This window comes from Takifugu flavidus, chromosome 7, assembly GCF_003711565.1.
Source record: "Takifugu flavidus isolate HTHZ2018 chromosome 7, ASM371156v2, whole genome shotgun sequence".
Classification (NCBI taxonomy): Eukaryota; Metazoa; Chordata; class Actinopteri; order Tetraodontiformes; family Tetraodontidae; genus Takifugu; species Takifugu flavidus.
Window position 1 is genome coordinate 11,683,988 of NC_079526.1, and position 21,808 is coordinate 11,705,795.

The 21,808-nt window shown below is 44.2% G+C and overlaps 1 protein-coding gene across 8 annotated transcripts; it reads right to left on the reverse strand.

Annotated features, from left to right (window-relative positions):
* Positions 1 to 77: 77 nt before the first annotated feature.
* On the reverse strand, positions 78 to 21,325 carry mast3b (microtubule associated serine/threonine kinase 3b). 8 transcript variants are annotated; one of them, XM_057037553.1, is made up of 28 exons: positions 21,015 to 21,325; positions 19,068 to 19,157; positions 14,380 to 14,468; positions 13,897 to 13,969; positions 12,319 to 12,339; positions 12,044 to 12,122; positions 11,032 to 11,189; positions 9,435 to 9,510; positions 9,082 to 9,291; positions 8,084 to 8,185; positions 7,819 to 7,951; positions 7,552 to 7,619; positions 7,317 to 7,408; positions 6,936 to 7,144; positions 6,711 to 6,849; positions 6,492 to 6,624; positions 6,236 to 6,401; positions 5,933 to 6,034; positions 5,591 to 5,713; positions 5,339 to 5,451; positions 4,655 to 4,821; positions 4,435 to 4,556; positions 4,160 to 4,360; positions 3,851 to 4,077; positions 3,558 to 3,680; positions 3,335 to 3,471; positions 2,921 to 3,105; positions 78 to 2,823 (listed from the first exon to the last, which is right to left on the reverse strand). In XM_057037553.1, the coding sequence occupies exons 1-28, from the start codon at positions 21,059 to 21,061 to the stop codon at positions 1,805 to 1,807; spliced, it is 4,404 nt and encodes a 1,467-aa protein (XP_056893533.1). In that variant the 5' UTR covers positions 21,062 to 21,325; the 3' UTR covers positions 78 to 1,804. The 8 variants fall into 8 exon arrangements, with proteins under 8 accessions (XP_056893533.1, XP_056893534.1, XP_056893536.1 ...); XM_057037554.1 differs by having other exon boundaries at positions 13,897 to 13,966; positions 21,015 to 21,324; XM_057037556.1 differs by lacking the exon at positions 12,319 to 12,339 and having other exon boundaries at positions 13,897 to 13,966; positions 21,015 to 21,324.
* Positions 21,326 to 21,808: the final 483 nt, after the last annotated feature.

Below are 21,808 nucleotides of genomic sequence, written 5' to 3' on the forward strand. Positions count from 1 at the left end.
CACCCCTTTAAAACCGAAAATTGATGACCTTTATGTGCATAAAATATAAAGGTCGTGAATAACTGATCGAGTCAGAATGAGACGAACAAAAATACGGATTTTATTCGTAGCATAATAAAAACAGTACAGAGGCAACCACCCCAGTATACCGTGCAAGTATTACAGATGACTTGTCTCATGCAGCATGCACTGAACAGGAGTCCAAGAAAGAACAAGTGCACATGTACCAATACCTGCCACGTTGTTTTTAAGGAGTTTAACATCAGCTGAAGTACTAGCTTGCAACAGAAGTAAAGCTCTTGTTTTTAACATTCTTTCATTATATATAAAATTTGTAAAGAGCTTGCAAACACCCGATAAACATCTGCAAAGCTGATTTAACACTTCCCAGCATAGTGTCAAGTTCCTCTTTGTGAGCCGCTTAAAAGAGCAGAAAACTTGTGAGCTTTAGAGGGGCAGCTTTCCTTTGTGGTATCAAAAACAAGTTATATTATGAACAACTACAAGATATAGAATGTTGGTGCAGTATGTAGCATGATTGTTCACTGTAAACAATTCCATCACATCATCTCTGCTCATATTACAAGTGTGTCCTGAAAAGACTGACATTTAAGGATATTTATAAAGCAGAAATTACTCCAGTAACACATTAAATTCAGATTTCTACAAACAAAAGTCTCAGTACAAAAGAGCATGTGACAAATAGGACAGAAATCTTTAAAACTGGAAGCCAACTGATAGGAGAATTCCCCAAATTTCTCAATTTTTCAAATTGTGCATACCATATTCTTCACCACACTTGGATTTAAACGTCCTTTTAATTAAAATATACCTCAGTACAATACAAAGACAAAAACATTTGATCAAAGGAGCCCTAGGATTGAATTTAATGTGGTGGGGTTTTATTCCTGGCATTCATTTAGAAAATTCATGTCAGAACACATTTAGTGCACTTTCCCCTTCAATGTAAACATCACTACACAGCAAAGGAACGTATCTTTTAGGCGCAGTGCCACCAACATGCTCGTGGGGGGCAGGTTAAGCTACAATTTCAGAGAAGACTTCAAAAACCTCACAAGGTTCCAGCACAGTCCCTGGTAGAAACGGTCCTGACAAGGTTCAGGAAAGACTCCAAAAAATAAATAACAAAACATTTCACACAAAAGCTGTTCCAAGACCTGAAAATTCATGTTTAATATGTCAAACCCCGGCGATATGGTTTTCTATTGACCCGCTAAAAAACGATTATGCTTGAGATAGGTTAATGGCAACTTAAGTACACAATGTTCTGTGTCCTAATCAATGTTTGAAAGCTTATCTTGTAGGGTGTAGTGTTTCTGAGCAGAAAAATGACATATTTTACAACTTAAAAAAGACTCAACTTCTGATGGTGGGTTTATGGAGCTCATAATAACAATTACACTCTTGGAAGCAGCAGTTTGCCAAATTAAAAACTGGGGAAAAAAAGAAAAAGATTTAGAACGTCTAAAAACGACTTCTTGTACCATTTGGTCCTTCAGTTTTGCCAAAGCATTATCAAACTACTATTGTGCTTTTTAAAAAATAGACATTTATTTAAAAAAGGAACTGTCAAAAGACACGACATCCTGTGGGTAGAAAAATGTTGAGTCTTGGCTATTTAAGAATTTCCATCCATCCTAATAACTCAACAACTGTTTATAGTTTAAATAACACTCAACTATCTGCAATGATTTGTGGTAAATAATTAGAATTACAAAATTCAAGTAAAATCTCCTGCCACATACTAACTCAGACAGCTTTTACAGGAGTTTTAAACTTTGACTCAGGTGTTATCGTGGGGCGCTGATGATCCAGCCTGAGGGGCCTCGGTGGTGGTGGTGGGGCCTGCTGCCTGACTGCAGTCGGTCACAGAACATCCTGCCTGCTGTGACTCAGATAAGGAGACGCCCACTTCCTGTTCAGTTTTCTCATCTGTATCTTCGCCATCAGAACAGGGCTCCCACTCATCCTGCTCGCTCTCCGTCGAGCCCTGCACAGCTATCTGGGGCACCAGCGTGAACCTCCTGACCACGGGTACTTCTAGCTCCACCTCCTCGCTGGTGTGGTGCACCCAGGCCATCCTGTGTTTCTGATGTTGTGTTTGAACCGGTGCTGTTGAGCTGCTCGCCACTGGAGCTGCGGTGCTGGTTTTCTCATCTGGCTCATCAAAGCTGACCTCCTGCACTGCCTCTTGCTTCTTAAATGAGTCTCGGCGCTCTGACAGGTTGAGCTTCCGCATCACAACCAGCTGCTCCGATCGTTCAATCCCCGAGTCCCTCATCCTTTGGCAGCTGATGTACCCCCCCATCCTGCTGTGATCAGAGCCTCCAGCCTCTGAATCTCCCAGCAGGTCCCCTTCACCATAAAATGGCACTTCCAGCGTGTGCCTGCGGGGGGCGTAAGACTTCTTATCTGCATGATACACGCCAGACAACTTCTCAGCTGACTGTACCCTCTTCAGAAGTGGAGATCGAGGTGGCTCTGCACTGCGGGGCCGGACAACGTGCCTGACAATGGTGGGAGGGGACAGGGTTTTGCCGTGGTAGGTGTGAAGAGTTTTGGCAAAGCCCGAGAGTGGAGAGGGGGAGCGCTGGGGAGAAAGAGGCTGTGCGGAAGACGAGGAGGAGTTGCAGGCTAAGGGGGATGGAGGGATGTTGCTGGTCGACTTCCGACGGTTCACCTTGGCGAAGCGCTGCGTGTTGAGTTTTGAGCTCAGGCCGTGGAGAGAACTCGGACGGATGTGTGCGGCAGGAGAACTGGAAGAACTGGAACACGGGGATGTATTCTGAGGGGAGTTATTGTCTGAAAAGACAGAGAATGTTGCAACACATTGCACATTACTGTGTGTAAAAAAAAAGATTTCTGCCAAAACTGTTAAAGTGCAACTTTAGCTCCCAACCTAAGGTCTGATGGTCAGGTGCGGGGCTCCGGCAGGGTGTGGAGGGGCCCGGGGAGAGGCTGTGTGTCGGGGAGCCAGGCAGACTCTCGGTGGAGGAAACCGAGTGTTGAAGACCTGAGGAGAAACTACGACTGGTGTGCATCACTGTGCTCCCCTTCGACAGCTTCTTTAAGATACCCCGACGCCTGCGGAATAGCAAAGTGATGTGAAAGTTTGTTTATTCTTGGTGGAATCTGTAAAAATCTGTATTTTATCACCAGTTCTTCACAACACAATTTAACACAAAGACAAGGAGCATTGAATGAGACGACAATGAGCATTACAGAAAACATTATAACGTTACGGTGCGACACCATCTTATAGGGAGCGAGAGCCAGGGGTACTGGCAGAACCCCCAATCCTGGATGCGCTCACCTGTCATAATTATCTCTCCTTTTACTTTTCTTGCTGCGCCGGGCCATCTTGCCTTTGTTTTTGATCTTTCTAGCAGGACCCACTTTGATTGATGTGTTCTCCAATGCTATGGTCTGAAGAGCTACTCTGCTGCCGCTCTGCACATTTCAGAACAATGAATATCAAAGGTATTATCAAACTTAGAAAAGAAGACTGACAGGGGGACCCGGCAGAATGGCTGTACCTTTAATAGCAGTTCCATCATCTCAGGGTGAACCAGGCCTTGGACAGACTCTCCATTGATGTGGGTAATTAGGTCGCCAGTGTGGAGGCCTGCTTCATGAGCCGGGCTGTCCTCCTCCACACTCTGGTAAAAGAGCAGAGACCTTGTTTTTATTTACATTGCACAACTGTTAAACCTCCCTTCAGCTGCCTAAGTAAAGCAATTTTCTCAGTATTTATTTGAAAAGGGCCTAAAAAAACAGGTTGGGATGTGTAACCCCTTTCAGCGATAGTAGGATGTGATGTGATGCTCACCGCTACCATGTGATGCACCGTATAGACGTCACTGTCGCCCATGTAGACTCTGATCGCCTGCAAGGTGAAGCCAAACTTCTTCCCTGAGATTTGGATGACGATGGGAGGCTTCAGGCTGCCGGAAAACAACGACAGGTCTCGGTTGGGGGAGGAGTCACGTGATGAAGGGTTGGAGGAGAGGGAGCGAGGGGAGATGGGACTGGGCTGGAGGCCACTGGGGCTCTCATCTGAAACAGAACGCAAAAAGGTTTAGATATCACCAGCTTTTGCTCTTTCGTTGTTTTAGATGTAGTTCCGTCACATGACAACCTGGGGTGATGATGAGAGACAGGGACGAGATAGATGCCGACTTGGGAACCTTCCCTCCACAGGAAAGCCTCTGTTTGTCGGGCGTCTCCAATTGGTTGCCAAAGCGTCGAGGTCCGGTCGGCTCCTTGGGAGATGAGTGTTTGGCCCCGGTGCTGTTGCTACGAATCCTGATCCTCCGAAGGTTCGACACGACCACCTCAGCTGCAGGTATTGAAAGGTTAGAACACAATTGTATAATCGCTCACTGTCAATGTCAAGACAATGTCTGAATGTACCTTCATCATCCGTGGACAGGGCGACGCGGGGCATCGTCTCCAGGCTGTGGGTGCTGGTCATCACCAGTGGATTGGCGCTCCTCTCAGACTGGGAGGAGCTGGACAAGGCCCGAGGTCGAAGGCTGCAGACAGTCCAGGACAGGTGAAGAATAGAAATCAAAAAGAAGCAAAGTGATCGCCCGTTGGTGACTGTCATAAACTCATTCTGTTCTTTCCTTACCTGGCCATCCGTGCCGTTTGTTTCTGTTCAATGCTGCCATCTGCTGGGGCTGGGGAGTGACTGTGTCCTCCCATGTCCCCACGGTCCTCTTTGTCCTCGCTGTGGCTGCGGTCAGACGAGAAGCTCAGGTTGGATGGCGTTGCCAGATGTTCTGTGCTGCTGTAAACCTGAGTGTTTAAACCGGGGAATGATGTTAAATACAAAGTAATAATTGCGTCGCAGGGGGAAACAAATCCACCATTACTTGCTGAACAAAAGACCAGTTTTTCCATTACAGCAATTTGGATCAAAATAGGAATTTTATAGGCACCAAATGCAGCTGGGAGTCATTTATCACTGAAAACATGTGATGTTTTCACAGTAGCAATTAGTAGATGGGCACAGCTCTACTTAAGACAGGAGATTCTGAAATAGCACTTTATTGTAGTAACGGATTTAATGATCTTCCCCTGGGAGAGAAAAACAGTTGCAAGCAAACATCGGATTTTTCTAACATACAATGGAAGACGTTCATCTTTCCTGTCTCACCATTCCCTGAGCTTTATGAAATCGCAGCTGGTCAGTTGCCTTTATGTCTTTCAGGATGAATAGCCAATAAAAACTGTCCTCAGATAAGTGCTTGTTTTGGGCACAAGCCTTAAAGTGAGCAATTTCATTGAGTCTGAAAATGTGGTCTTATTTTACCTTGCTGAATCTATGAGACCATGAAGCAAACTGTCGGATTTCCAGAGAAGACTCTTCATCGTTTGTTTCCTCGTCCTCATCGGAAGCTAAATGATGGTAACGCTCTGAACGAGCTAAAGAAAAAAAGAAAACGTTAAGCAGAACACATTGCGACTCCTCTATCAGTTGTGACACATCAGAGTGTGAGAATCTGTGCAGCATGGATGAGAGAGAGACAAAAGCAAACGCATCTTAAAAATAAAGCCGACATACTGTCGAAATAGCTGGTGTCGTCCTCGGCCTCCAGCTGAGGGATGAATTCAGCTTTCTGTCTCAGGAGTCCAGTCCAATCAAAACCCAGGAAGAAAGGATGCTGTTTGACCTCCGAGGCTCCACCTGCAACAGTTTTCACAACCAATCTAGTTAAAAAAATGTCTCCTATTTTAAAAGAACTTCATCATTATCCTGTAGTTTAATTTTATTTCATCTTTATGACAACAGTAGAATCATTCTTCAATATGAAGTCCTTACGATGATGAAAACCTTTAATGTTTTATGATTCGGAAAAAACGATAAAGTCTGTGATTGTGGTGTCTGCATGAAGGTGAACAGTACCAGTTCCTAGTCGTTCTAAAGGATTTTGCTTGAGTAAACTGGTGATCAGGTCCTGAGCATCAGTCGGTAACGCATCGTCTCCCTCTGGCCAAATGATTTCATCTGCCAAGAACCAGAACAACTCAATCATCGCTCTTAAAATGTTCTTTTAATTTTTGACAAACAATAACTTTTAAAGAGGACTTGAATGTAAGTCACTGATTGAAAAGGTTTGGTTTTTGTAAACATATAATGACAATACTGTTTAAATTTACAATTACATTAGAAACTGCGCTCATTCTTTTGATCATTTCAGCAGCTCACCACTGACAACTTGTCCAAAAAGCTCTTCGGGAGTGTCCCCGAAAAAAGGAACGCAGCCGACGAGGAACTCATAGAGGATGACCCCCATCGCCCACCAGTCCACTGGCTTCCCGTAGCCCTGCCGGAGGATCACCTCCGGGGCGATGTATTCTGGAGTGCCACAGACCTGCACAAGCACCAGTACGGGTCAGAGCAACAGAAGCCGCCAGCGGTTCAGCGCACAAAGATCCTCCGTGCTACACTCCGGACATCTCACCTGTTTGTCAAGAAACTCCCGTGTGTCTTTCTCCATGTGGCCTTCATAGAGATTAGTGGTCATATTCATCAGACCAATCTTAGAGAGGCCGAAGTCTGTCAGCTTGATGTGGCCCATGGACGTGATCAACAAACTGTTGGGTGGGAAATCGCCATAAATATTTGGTAAACCAACACTGGTGGTAGTGAAAAGCTTGTGTCAGCAAATTTGCGTCCTCACTTGTCAGGTTTGAGATCCCGATGCACGATACCATAGTTGTGAAGGTACTCCAAGGCCAGCACTGTTTCAGCGAAGTACATCCTGCTCATTTCCACTGGCAACGGGCCCATGTTCTTAAGCAGGTTGGCACAGTCACCACCTCAATAATACATGGCAATTGTTATTCAAATGTACCAAAGGCATAAATTGAAACATAAAAATCGCAACCATTCTTTTTCAATGTACCTTCCACGTACTCCATGACCATGCAGAGGTGGCGCCGGGTTTCAAATGAGCAGAACATGGAGACGACAAAGGGGTTCTCCGCAAAGGTGAGGATGTCTCGCTCTACGAAGGCCTGCTGGATCTGGTTCCTCAGGACCAGGTTCTGACGGTTTATCTTTTTCATGGCGAATCGTTGGCGGGTCTCCTTGTGGCGGACCAGATACACAGCCCTGTGAACACCCACAGGGGCTGTAATGAGGTCTGATTTGTTGGCACCAGCGGGGAGGTTTCAACAGCACAATGAATCTTTGTGACGTGAGCCGTCACTGGGAGATCACGTCTGCTTCGTGATCAGCAGCTCTTGATTAAATTTAAGGAAAAAGTTGGAGGAAAGATTCTCACCCGTAAGCTCCATTGCTGATGAGTTTGATTGTTTCAAAGTCACTTTCAAGAGGTTTCCTCCGAGTTGGTGTCAGCATCTGTGGGGATTTACTCTACAGACAATACAGAAGCAATATTTTGTATTAAAATCTACAATGTGGATTTTTTTTAAAAAGAAAACACCGTTTTTGACAGATTCTCAACACATTAATACAAATAATTAAGGGAATTTGTCACAATAGAATTTGAGGTTTACCTCTATATTAGCATCTGTGTCTACGGTCACAATGGGACTCGCATCATATTGTTCAAGCTGTACCATATCTAGAACGGTCAGGGAGGCACAGAGAAAGCAAATAATTCATTTAGGTTTGTGTGGCAGCAAAACATTTTTGAGAAAAAAAACAAAAACCTTGAATTTCAGGTTAATGTAGTCAGAATCGCAGTAAATTTGTTGACAATGCAATCTTCTCTGATTCTGCACCTCTGGATAATGAGGCAAGACTTGCAAACAGAGCTTTACCTTCTAATGGGTCCCGTGTGAGACCCAGCTGACTGATGATATAGCGCGGGATATCCGTCTTGATTCCTTGACCAACTTTGGCTACGCCTTCAGCAGCTTCGAGTAAGTGATAAAACTCTTCTGGGTCAAACTCCTGTGAATAGAATTCCAGTGTCATCAGAGTACAGATATAATCTTTGCCTGGTGAGTCTCAATAACGGTCGCAAACTGTTGATGAAGCAATTTATTGCTGAGTTGGAAATATTTTCCCTTCTGCTGATCTCACCAGACACTCCAAGAGGCGAGCGGGTCGAGAGATTATGATGAGGATCTTCCTCACTAAATCAACAATGATGGCCACCTCTTCACTTTCAGAACGCTCGTAGGCCTGCAAACAAAACAGTAGAGGGTGGCGACATTGAGTCTATCCTGCGCAGTTTTCACTGATGTGATGTTCATACATTAATAATTAATTGTTACGATGCCTCAGCAGCGAGTATGTGCAAAAAGATAGTTACCTTGGGTTATTTGTGCTAGATCAAAGGTAAAGATGTACACCTTTAACCTTCATGACACCTTAAATTATGGCTCCCCCCAATGTGAAACAGAAATGTACCAGTACGACCCTCATAAAACAGAATGGGGCAGCTATAGCAGCAATGATGAATCAACACCCCCTCAAAGATTAGATTTAGATCTTATATGTAAATTATTAATGAACTCTGTGAATCATCCACAGTGTTTATAGTACTAAACTGATCTTCTTGAATTTTCCTACCTCTGAGATAAAGTTGGAAAATCCCGCCAAAACCCATCAAAAGTTGTTTTGTTGAAAATGTATTTTCATGCTTGATGCTTATGAATATGGATAAAAGGGCCCTTTGTTCAGAGTGAATGCCATTTCAACACCAGAACCTCTCTTAACAAAGTGAGATTGGCTCTTTCTGTGTGTGACAACATTTGTTCCACTGAATGGGAACAGTCTTATCAGTTCAGCTGGAGGTACAGCGAGTTGGCTCAGCCTCCTGTCTGACAGCAGGAGAATGCGTTGCTATAGAAACTGACATTTTATCACAACACAGATAAGACCTGTGGCAGAAGTGTTCCTCCTAACATCGGCAGATCTATAGTGTGCGCCTTTGGCTGCAAAAAGTGTCATTAGGTATCAGGCCTGACATCACCCAGTTGGATCAATATCATTTCATAATATCCAGGCGCTCTGATGAAGAGTTCAATAGTTCAAATAGTGATCTGTATATAGTGCTGACTACTGTGCTTTCTCACCTCGTGAAGCAGCTTCTCCAGCTTCTCCTGCAGCTCGGCAAAATACATGGATGTAACCAGGCCTTTCTGGGACTTGTCCAAACAGTCTCTAACCAGCTCGACTAACTGGTGCTGGATGAAGCCCAGCACACCATCAGCTAATGGGAGGGAACTTTCCGGGGAGTAGTGGGTGATGATCTCTAACAAACGCTCCTCCATCTGGGCTGTGGCCTTGGATCACACAAGCAAAGCGTTATGAGGACTTGTTTTGAGGACTTGTTTTTTTGATTTCAATTTAATTTAAACTTCTCATTTGACTACATCTACAATTCCAACAAGCCACCTGAATTCAGCTAAATTGGAATAGAACAAACCTTAGGAAAGCGTTCTTTGTAAACGTGGTTCATCATCACAATCTCATTGTCAAAGGAGACGTTTGATCGTCCAGGGCTGCAGAGAGCAAAGACACGGGTGATGAGTTTGATTTATGCAGTCATCATGGTGTCAGTGGAGAAAATGCTTCCATCAAATGATCAGAAGCAACACTTCAGACCTCCAGAATGCACATAAAATAAACATAAGACAGCAGTTTTGTTAGGCAGAATTTCCACTTTACCAGTTGATATTATCTTAAGCAAACGTTTGATCTCCACTAGGTTTGAGCTTGTAACAAGAAGCACAGGCTGAGAAGCATGGCAAAACTTTCTGCAGCAAAATCTAAAGATTTATTCCTTCTGTAAAAAAATCTTTCATTTTTTTCTTACATCCCTTAGTAGCTCCTTGTTCCTTCTTGAACCCACCTTGTTCACTACAGGTGCTCTGACTGCAGAATCCAGTTTTTTATTTCTTTAAATAAAAATGTAGACAACTTGAGATCCCATTAAAATGTATCAACCAATCTGGCAGGTTAACCATGTGTAAAAAGGGGAATTATATGTGCGCTCTGCAGGGATACACAACCCCACACTTCAACAAACATTTAAACCATCAGCTGCATCGAGGGATGTGAGTAGGTTGCTTCCTGCATGGAGGCATGAACAAAACCATGAGCAGCTCACAATAACCCCAAATTTACCTTTTACTCACAGAGACCCTGCAGTAGCAAGGGCCATACTGTAGAAGAGGAGCCATACAGGTGTGATGGCAATGTGACCTGTCATTGTGTGACTTGTTAGGGCTCCTACACACAAACAAGCCATCCAAACAGATCACATCAGCCACCTGCTGTGCTGGCTTTTGTCGAGTATTCAGGTCACGTCCAACAGAATGAGCACCACAGCATTCAGACTAGAAGAGCGTCACATCATGCGCAGAGTTCCCCAGGTCAGTATGTGAACTGGGTTTAGGCTACTTGGAAACAAATGCTAAACTGATTGTCGTTGCCAGCTTTTATGAAAAAAAATATGTGCGAAGTATCTTAATTACAAAGAGACAGATGAAGCAAACGCGTGATGTGTTTGCTTCATGCAAATGGGCTTCTTTTGCCAAGAAAGACATCCCTGTTAGACTGGATGGAGCAGCACACACACACACACACACACACACACAAGCACACGGACACACTGCAGAAGCAGCTGGCTGTGGATCTCTGCACCAGGCATCACACCCCCCTAAACCACCCCCACTGTTGACTACAGTTCAACAGCTCGATCCCTGTGGCGCTGCTCGCTAAAATGCCCACGCACAGCACGCCACGGTGCCAGAACACAGAGCACTCATGCATCTCACGACAGGCACAAAGTAAAGTCAACAGACAGAAGTTGGTGAAAACAGCGCAGTCAAGAAGAACATCCTAGCGACCCGAGCCTAGATATAAAACTCTACACCGTGAAGTGTCTGGGTCAATAATAACTTAGGAACTTTTTAGTCACGCTGTGTGCCGTTGGTGCAGCTATTCCAGCCCATTCATATCAAAGAAGCAAACCACACATTTGCTGAGGAGAGTTGTGAGGTAACATGAAGATGAACCACCTGAGGCTCCGTGATCTTGGTCTTATGACTGCCGAGGGGCGTCCATCCTCATCAGTCATGCTGTCTGTACTGCGGAAGTGTTTAAACAGGAAGTGCAGCTCATCTTGTGTCGGTTGGTAGGGAAGCTGGTGAAGCCGCTCCTGGGAGGAGGAAGAGGACTGGAAACACAAAAAAGGATCAGCAGGGAGAAGACAACTGTCTGAGGGTAGACTGAGAAATGGCAGAGAGCCTAACAATGGATTTATTAGATAAAAGGGGTAATAAACAAATAAAAAGAATATCAGCTTTAACCACAAAGGCTCTGAAAAGACATCCTGATTCCTCCTCATTAGTTCTTGGTTCTACCATGACTGAGGTTTCCTCTAAAGTCAGGTCAAAATAAAGAGAAGCCAGAGTGTGTTTTATTGTCCGTGTGTTCTAAAGAGAGGAGGACCAGATGCTCAGCATCGGTGAAGGCCCCAGTATAGAGGCCTTTATTGAACCCTATTGTTCCCTCTGACCCCCAGGGCTATGTCTGGGTCTACCCCACTACCTCATTACTGCAGACAGCCGCAGCTGCTAGCAGCACTTCACTCTGCAAACTCTTCATTTGGATTCTGTTTAATATGCTAGTACAAAAGTAGAACTTTCTTAACTTAATATCAAATCAATAAGAGAAACCCAAATATCATTCCTGTATTTCTGCCCAAATCGTATTATTTTGACAGTTTAGGAATATGGCTATTTCTGAGGTCAAAAAAGATTTGAAACACTGAGTTGACAGAGTAGCCGGGGTGAGCTTTTCAACAATCTGTCGGTGAGTCCCCGGTCTCCTTCCTGGAGGTTTACCAATGAGAAGAGTGAGTAATTCGAGGTGATGATGGAGGATAACAATTAACAGTTTGTCATTCCAGTCCTGGCATTCGCACATATAAGCATGAATGTGCTATTTGAGATGACTTAAGTGTTAGAACTGTCAAGCTGCCATACATTTCTCCTGGAGAGGGGTGCCATTTCGTCATGAGATACTCACTGAGACGGTGGAGCTCGGCGGGTTGGTTCCATAGCCAGAAGAGGGCAGCGATGCCAGTGACCACCTCCGGCCCTCGGCTCTGTAAAAAGCGAACACGCAAGTTATGTAAGGCCGCTGGCATTAGTTGGAATTTTGTGAAACTCCTTACATAACCAAATGCAGCACAACAGGAACATGCATGTCTGCTTAGGTTTTAATTCAAATTACACATACAAAAGCACTCCTGGGATTCAGTGTGGCTTGCTAGTCAAGATATATATGTATAAAGAGACTACCTGTCAGCACGAGCCAGGTGACTGATTTCACGACAGCAAAGGAGGAAAGAGAGAGAAGCAAAGTAGTGATGTGAGTATTTTGCACAAGGGGTCCTGTGACCACCACCCCCGCCCCGGCACTCAGCTGAGGAAACTGATTGTGACATTAGCCACTTTCCATTTGTCCAGATGCACAGAGATTCAACCAGATTAAATTAAGATGAAGCTGTAGTTTATATAACGCAGAGCGGCGTGTTCCGTTGTCACCGGCGTGTTCGGGCTTGCTAAGAGTAAAGCTCCAACTAAAGGCGTTTCTCTGGCAGACTGAAAGAGCAAGATTTCATGCAAGGCCCCATTTCAGCACTGTTGCATCTCGCACAGCGAGGTGAGATATTGGCGCCGAGCAGCGAGTCACCCAGACTGACACGCTCAGTGTGGGACAGCCCTGTGATGCAGAAGCAGCCTTCCCGAAGCCGATCACAGTCGATCTGCTAACGAGATCACGGGACGGGGCCGCGTACATCAAAACACCTCAGCGAGAGCAGCAGAACAGGAGCCGCGGGCCAAAAGCACGACGTGGCGCAAAAGCGGAGAAAGCTGACATCCATCCTGAAGGGAGCACGGTTCGTTTAGGATTTTACTTTTCCACTTTAAATTGTTTTCCTCAGAATAACCTGCCCTTGTTGCCATAGTTACTGATCTGCTGTCATAGGATCTTCGGATTTCTGTTTCAACCTCAACACACGACTCCAGAAAAGGCCTCAGAAAACTCATCATTTAAACTGGTGTGGACAGATAAACTTGGTACTGACCACGCGGGGACGATTCAGTCCCGCCAGGAAACCACAAGGTTGCTTTTGACGCAAACGCCATTAAACCCGTCACTGTAATCACACCCGCCAGCGTCACATCCAACGTTTACTTCCTCGTAAACAGCATGAAAGGTGAAGAAAGGCGCCACAAGACAGTCAGTCGCCAGTGACTATTGCAGCTAATTATGCTTCATACAGAGCATGTTACACTCTAAAAAGTGTTGAACGTTCCTTTAACACTGTTAAAATAAAACAAAATGTATTTTAAATAGAGTATGTTATTGTTTCTCCTCTGTAAAAGTTGTTTTCCTCTCAGCGTCTGACGGATACGTCGAGTGCAAACTGCGCGTTTCCATGGGAACTGGGTTGAGGGACGTAGTGAAGGGCCTCATGGGTGTGCTGGATCTAACTGTTCCTGCACAGGGGACGGAGCTGTGAAAGACCTCAGGTGGAGGTGAGAACGCTCCAGGCGGAGTCAACCCCGATCAGCCTCTGTTCCTCTACAGCATCGGGGCCGTCTGCTTCTGTTTCAGCCAACAGGCTGAATCTCACAGGAAATCTAGACAGCCTGATCAAGAAACCACAGAGGCAGATTCCTTCCATCTGTCTTGGTTCAGAACTGTTATTCTCCATTATATCGGCTTTGGTTACTGCAAGCTGCAACAGACTGCAGATTAAAGTTAGTGTTGTCCAGAGGATGGCTCGGCATTTATTTTGGAGTCTTTAAAAGGAACACTGCTGTCGTGAGGAGAGGTCACTGCAAAGGAGGAGGCGTTTGAGGCCGTACCTGCGGGCGAAAGGGAAGTTGAGGCAGGCGCTGGTCGACACATTTCGAGGGCTGTCCAATGGGCTGTTTGCTGCTGGAAAAACAGGCCGGTTACTACAGATAATAATCAGTGCGAAGGAAAAAGAACGGAAAAGACCACTTGGATGCTTTTTAGATCGCACGACGAGACTTGTCACTGCGCAACTCTAAATGATTGAACATCTCAGCGTTTCTATTCACAGCAACATGCAATTAGATGAGACAAATCAGCCTGAACCTCAAAGTGTGTGCGATGTTCTCATATAAACTATCTTCAAACTGCTGCCTTTCCACTTCTCACAGGTGCGAAAACACAATTCAAGTTAGACAGGAAAGACAAAACTGTCGTCTCAGTGACAATAACATTGCCTGCTGGGAATTAAATCAAGCTGACGACAAATCCAAATTTTTTCTCCTTTCTTTTGCTGGGGATTGAAAGGGATTTAACATGACAACTGACCGTACCTGTGTGGAGAGAGAGGGGGGAGAGGGGCCGGGACAGTGTGGGCGACGGCGTCCCAACACCGAGGCTCTTCCTGTTGCTGCTCCGACAGCTGAAGCACAAGAACACAAAGTCACGTGACCGAGACCGCAGCACGCAGCTCTTACAATAAAAATGCACGTTAATTACATGACAGAATGCGTAATCTTTTAATGTCACCGCTTTGGGGGGACGTTGCAAGTAAATATAGGTGGTCGGTGGTTCTTATTCAGGTACGTGTGTCACTTTCCAGAACAGTTGAAGAGCTCAGTAACCAGGTTAATCCTAAAGCCCTGACCTAAAGCACACACAGGAGAGTTTTAATTGTTGGATGTGTGACTGAGAAAGTCTGCGATGGATCCAACTGATTGTCGGGGTTAGCAGCTATTTCAATGAAGAAAATCCCCAGCATTGCATTATTTTTCCTTTTTTTTTAACATAAGGGTCAATGTCAGGGAAGAGAATAGAGGGAGATAGAGAGAAAGAGATTCACAGCAGCTTAAATATTCAAAGGGAATTTTTATTACTACTAAGCTTGAACGACTCAATTCATACTGAATTTCAATATAAGTCTGTTAAATCAGTAAGCGGATCTGGAAGCAGATATAAGCTGGGAGGCCGGTTTCTGTGCAGCAGTGCAACAAATTCACCCGTATCTTCAGTTTACATAAGTGGAATTTATTATATTCTTCAATGCAGTTCTGCAAAGAAATTTGGTTCTTTGTTTCTTTGACTTTCCAATGATTTTTTAAGAGACTGAGTTCAAATTCTCCTTCATATTCGCTGGGATATCTTCTGGCTGTAACTTTAAAAGGTCAGGACTATTTCAATATTGCAGATTACCCAAGTTGCTAAAAATACACTTTGTGAGTCAGGCTGCACAATATTAGTAAATCACAAACTTTGCAACAACTCTGAGTGGCGACGATGCAGCTTTATGGATGCAAATTAAAAGCAACCATCTCTTCCCTCAGCTTTGGCATCCAACCTACTTCGGTATTTGTTTCAAAGATTTAGCAACAGACAATTATTGTACTATTGTCCAAAGAAATATATATTACAGCCTAGTGACTTACAGACCTTGTTGCTATGGAGATTGGTTGTGTTCCCTCTGGTTGCTGGTGTAGTATTTGAAATGAATTGCGTAACATTGCTGCTGTTGTTTATAGATGCACATTGTACATCTGGACCATGAGGATCTTCCCCACGATGGCAACATTAGTGCCCATGTGATTTTAAATACTGCTCAAATGGAAACATGCAAAATATGTCTTTCAATATGGATATTGTATATATTAACATCTGTTATGCATATTTTTGCAAATTTGCGCACGAAATATGCAGCCCTGCACACAAGTCTGAAAAAGATTAAGCCTATGAGACTTGGCTGAAACGAACCGTGTCTTCTGCCCACTGAGATTTAAGTCAACCTATGAGATTATTTCCGCTTTATGAGCAGCTCTGCCTTCAGATAATGTTTATGTAACTGTAATCTGCAGGCAGATGCATGACACACCAGCGTGGCCGTGTCAGCTACAGAGGGAACGCAGATGACAGCCAAAACAGAGGAAAACCTCCCGTCAACAGACCTAAGCTTTAGCTACTGCAGGCACCAACAACAGCAGCAGCAGGTCCATCTCCAGCCACAGATGTCGTGTGTGTGTGTGTGTGTGTGTGTGTGTGTGTGTGTGTGTAGGAGGAGGAGTGCTAAATAATCCACTGATTCTGAAAAAGAGGTCAAGCTTTAAACCATGCTATTCACCTGAAATGGCGATTTAAGTCACTCATTTGAGTGTCATTAAAAAGTTGGATTAATTTACCTTTTTTCCCATTTAAGTTGTAAGCAAATCGATTGGTTCGAGCTTTTTTTAAAGAAAAAATACTGACAGTTAACCACAGGATTGAGTGATATTAGAAAACAACAGATGGCAGGAGAAAAAAAAGAGCCCAAAAAAGTTTAAAATGGATAAATGCCACTATTTGTATGATTGGATATCGTTGTTGTTTGTTTACTAAGCCACGTTTAAGATACTAGCAGTCAAAACAGTGCCTGATAAATTGAAATAAACGTTTTAAGACACAATAAACCTGTCATTGTGTGACATTTTTTAGGTTTGGTAAAGGTATAGATGGCAGTTACACCAGCTTTATTATGGTTTATGAACTATAACGTAACAAGTCGAAGTCTTTGATCTACATTTTAGCAGGAGTACTAAGTTGTTATAACCAAGCTATAAAGTCATGTCATCAAAGCCCACCGACTTCTGCTTCTTCCACTGTTATTTTCCATGATGATGTATGTTTTCATATTTATTTATTATTTTAAAAAAGCTGAGTTTGCTGTGTCATCAGATGAAACGTCACCTGCCTGCAAGAGTTAATATTGATTAGCAATCAGCTAGCTTATTTAGCAATCATTTGCCTTCTGAGTCTATAACACTTTCAAACAGAAAGTAAAAAAAAAAAAAAAAGAGCCATTAAAATAGCATCAGTTTTAGTCACAAACTAGTTGGGAAAATACCTTTTTGAGCGCTTTAACAACGTTCCTGGAACAAAATGAGACTTGTTCTGGCTCGGCACCGCAGACCAGTGACTCGGGTCCGACATGCTGGAGGATTGTCTTTCCTTAAAACCCGCGTTTTAAAGAAAAATATTTGAAAGTTAAAGATGATTTCCCAAAAACTGAAGCTGGTGGTGATAAGAAACCCGCTCCCCTCGCCGCTTCAACCGCTCTCCCCACCATCGTCTCGTTCGCGGCGGTTCCTTTTGTATGCACACGCACGTCTCTGCTTTGGAGCTCTCTAGTTACATCTTCTGTTCGGACCCCTGAAGACGGTTCTTTTGACGACATAAACCCCCCATGGCGGTTTGTTTGGGGTGGAACTACGATGACAGAGGAGTGAGACACCGCGGAGAGAGACAGACGCTGCTGGCTGCGTGTCTGTCCGTGTGAGCCAGTGCCAGTCTCATGATGCGTTTAGGAACTACTCGTTCTCTTCACCCTCACTATTTCTACAACTCGCTAATCTGTCGGGGTTTTTGTCTCATAAAATCATAGCATTGAGAGTAAGGCTATAATTGAAAAATGCACATACAACATGATCATGCCCAAACTTGATTCAAAAATCCTGCATTTTGAAACTGAATACACGTCGATACTTCTTATTTATTTAGGGTGTGTAAAAAATATTGATGTTATGGAATAATTTTGATGACACAGTGCAGTTATACTAAGGTTTTACCCTTTTGAAGGATAAATATTTGTTTAGTATAATGATTGGGTGGCTACAGACTGTTTGAGAAAATTACTGACAGTCTGCCGCTGTGTGCTCACATTTGTCTGAATGTTTCCTACACAACGTGAAAGCACCATAAGATAATGTTGGGTTATACCATGAGTAGTTTTGTGGTGGGAGGAGCCTCATAAAACTTTTAAACAGTGGAAGATTCCATTACAATATCGTGACCTCTTGCAATTGTGTGTTTCACTTAGGATGTAGAATGGAAAACACTATGCAATTTTCTTCAAAATTGTCTGCATTTATCTAGATGTATGAAATGTTAAATGTTTTTAGTTGTATTACTATTGTGTGTTTATATTGTAACAACCCTATTAGCCCCCTGATAGTGATGGGTTCATGCTTTTGTCAATCACATTATGAGATTGATTTTGAAACACTCAATTAATAAAATAAATGCTCAACGTTAAATATAGATTAAAAGTTTAAAACTTGCCATTATCTCTAATACAAGTATTGAACTTGGTACCTTCCCTGGCACCCCGAAAGCGAAAGGCAGTTCGAAGATGGATGGATGGATGGATGGATGGATGGATGGATGGATGGATGGATGGATGGATGGATGGATGGAGGGAGGGAGGGAGGGAGGGACTTTGTGTCTGTACAGTACATAAGCCAACTAATATACACGAGTCTCTGTTTCAGTGACTTCATTGAAAACGTCCAATGTGTCAAAATCAAAGGTTGATGTAAAGAAGCAATTCAGCTGCACACAAACAAGGAATGTGATGCAAGAATATGAGCATGTGTCCTAAAGAGGAAATAAAACAAAAGGGGCTCTAATGCTAGTGCTCCTAGCAGTGATGTCAACAACTCTGTCACACTGTGCCACCATACTAAAGGATTCACATTTATTTTATGTGACAGACTCTAGCATTCTCAATCACGATTGCTAATTTATCAACACGGAAAACCGGACTCATTAGAGTAGATTAGATGGTGTAAGCACCACACAGCTTACACATCCAGAAACATGCTGGATGAAGCCGCCTCTGTTTGCAGTGTTGCCTTCCTCCACAGCCAGGACCGCACCGTTGCCAAGCAACCCACACACTGTAGACTTAGAGACAACTAATAACTGATGGGTCTTCACTGGTTAAACACACGCACCATAACATACCAGATAGTGCTTGGACTTTTTTTTTTTTTTACAAGTTTCCTTGCATATTTGAATTGCCAGTCATTTATTGTGCAATTGAACATTCTCTATCTGTTTTACAGCCTCACTCTGCCATGCTTTTAGCTGTACAAGGAGTTAACACTGATGTACAAAAGTGAAAAGCCTTAATAAAAATAAATATTTTAAGCCCCATTGGAAACATTGGATTCTGTCATTGTAGCATCATTTTCTGGAAAAGCTTCAGCTGTCTTACCTCCAGGGATGAAGGGTTTGCAGGGGACTGCAAGGGCTGCAGGGGCTGCATGGACTCAGGAGGGTGGGACTCTGGCAGGTGGGGGACAAGCTGTAAGGTGAGACACATTTTCATGGGTAAGTTGGTTCATCTGAGCCGAGCGTGCTGACGTGTGTCCATGGAGCTTTGGTCAGCAGTGAGAGGCTACCGCTTGTCTGTTACAATGATGTCATAGGTCTCCAACCAACTGTCAGTGGTGTGATGTTGCGCCCTCAACGTTGCTAGCATCATTTGTTCGACAGATTGACTGTAAGCAAAACTGGGAGCATCAGATTTGTCGGTTACACAACAGGAAGTTAGCAACCCGATGTCAATAAACCAGAACGGAAGTTTCATTTTTGAATACCAAACAGCAGCAATTTGAGGGAGTGTTTGACATCTGGAAGAAGACCTTAGGTGTTAAATGTATGTTGCAATTAATTGATATTTTATGGTCTTTATAATCCTTGTGGACACCAGTGAATAACTCAGACTGTATATAAACACTGGGCTGCATTTCTGCATCATAACAAGTTCAGCCATTGATTTTTCTCCTCGGATTCCAGCCCTGCCTTTGGGCGCCGTATGTGCTGCCATTGTTTAACTTCCGCAGAGGCTTCTTGGAGCTAAACACAGCATGGCGACCAAAGCACTAATGAACACGTTGTCATAGTAATGCCATGAGGATGGCAGGCGGGGTAAAAAAAAAGAAAAGAAAAAAGAAGCTGTACACAAAGAATTCTTATTTTGTTCTTATTTTGCACTGTTCCTCTCTCTGGAGTGTAAACCCAGTAATGAGTCTCATACCAGCTCGTTTGTGACAGAATTTCTGACTGACTTACACAGGTGCTCAGGTTCATGTTGCAGGGCGGCTGTGTGTGTGCCGGAGTGGCAACAGGCAACCGAAAAAGCAGCAGTCGTAGCTGCAAATACATCAACTGCAGCAAACAAATGCTAATTTCGAGATTGTTTATTTGTGATGCATGAAGACTTTTTTTTTATTTTTTATCTCAGCTCTGCAGCCGCGAGTGCGAAAGACTCCAAACGCACATTGGCTGCCGCAGCATGAAGCCTCCTTTTGTTTATTAGCGGCTAAGTGGCTGAAATGAAAGAGGAAAAGCTTATGCTTTACCGAGAAGATCCACAGAGAAGGCAGATGGGATTTCATGTGAGCAGGGAGCACCTACGCTTTATGGATCAGCATCTAATGGGCAGCGGGTACTACCCCTCCCTCCTTCTCTCCATCGTTAGGAAAAAAAGAGGCTATATTCCCCCTGGAGAAGAGTGGGTGGATATGACTGCAGCCATGTCTTTGATGGAGACGGGATTCACAGCTTAGCAAATACTGAAAATAAAATACCTGAAATCCCGAAGCCACCTGTCTGTGTTGGTGCTGGAGGGAGCTGCATGTGATTCACAGAGGGATGGTGGCATGAGAGTTTCATGTGAGGGAAGATCTGAAACAAGCACCTGGCAGCATGAGGGCAGAATTGGGTGACATGGGTGACGCGAATCACCAGAACTCTGCAGGAAGGATACGATTCCACATATTTGCAGAAGTGCGCACATTTACAAGTTAACTTCAGTTTTGGTTTATCCAGCTGTGAAACAGTCGAACTTCTTCACATGTGGAGGGACGAATGTGGTTAAATATTAACAGGCTGGAACAACTGAACTGAAACCTGCATTCTGCACCATCCAAAAATACCAAACAAATTTAAAAAAAAACAAAAAACAAAAACCTTCCATTGGAACCTTGCAATTACTCTCGACGCAATCCTGGAGCAAATATAGGGACATATTTGTATTTTTATCTTATATTTTCCCCGAACAAAACATTTTTAAAAGTATTTGCAGCTGCCGGAACATCCCTGTTCCATTGGACTGTCACACACCCGCGACAGAAGAACAATAAAAAGCAGAACTTACTCCAGAGTAAGAGAGGGGATCTTCAGCTTGTCTCGCCTCGACTTCATTCTCGCTTCGCAGCAGTTTACCACAGCGCGGAACCACCGCGGTGTTTGACCGCCCGCGTCCAGACACTCATCACTGCGGCGGCTGACTAAAAATAACCTGTTTAACGGGCTATCGTTTACCAGCTACTTCAGAGGATTCCGTGGATTTCCGTGGGGAAAAGTGTGATTTCGAGGGGGGGAACGGGGCCGTTTCGGGATCGGCTGTAAAGGCGTCACTCTGCGCGGCGCACCGGAGCGCGTCTGCCACAAAAATGAGGGAGCGACGGGTCACCGCTAACCTCCGTGTGACTAGAAGGGAGGAAGGAGGGGGGAGGCAGGCAGAGAGGGAGGGAGGGAGGGAGGGGAGAGAGTAAAAGGGGAGCCTATGAACGGGAGGTGTCTCCATAAACGCTGGCGGGGTGACTGCAGAGACTATGTGAGCAGAGACGCTTCCACTCGCTCCAAAAAGTTGGTGTTTTGTTTTGGGGTTTTTTGGGTTGTTGGGTTTTTTTTTGGTTCTTTTGGTTTAAGACGCCGGGTCCCTTTTATCCAAATAGTCCCGTCTCTGTTTACCTGCAGTCAACAAAGCCGCTGCATCGTTTGTGACGAGGCTGGGGAACACCGCCGCGGAGGGCAGCTGTCGCGCCAGTCACCCAACCGCGCACACCCCTTCCTGTTTGACACTTTGTTTGTGACGTAAGGAGCCGTTAATTGAATGGACATGATCTATTTTTCGCATAACCCCTGGGGGGGGGGGGGGGGGTGAGG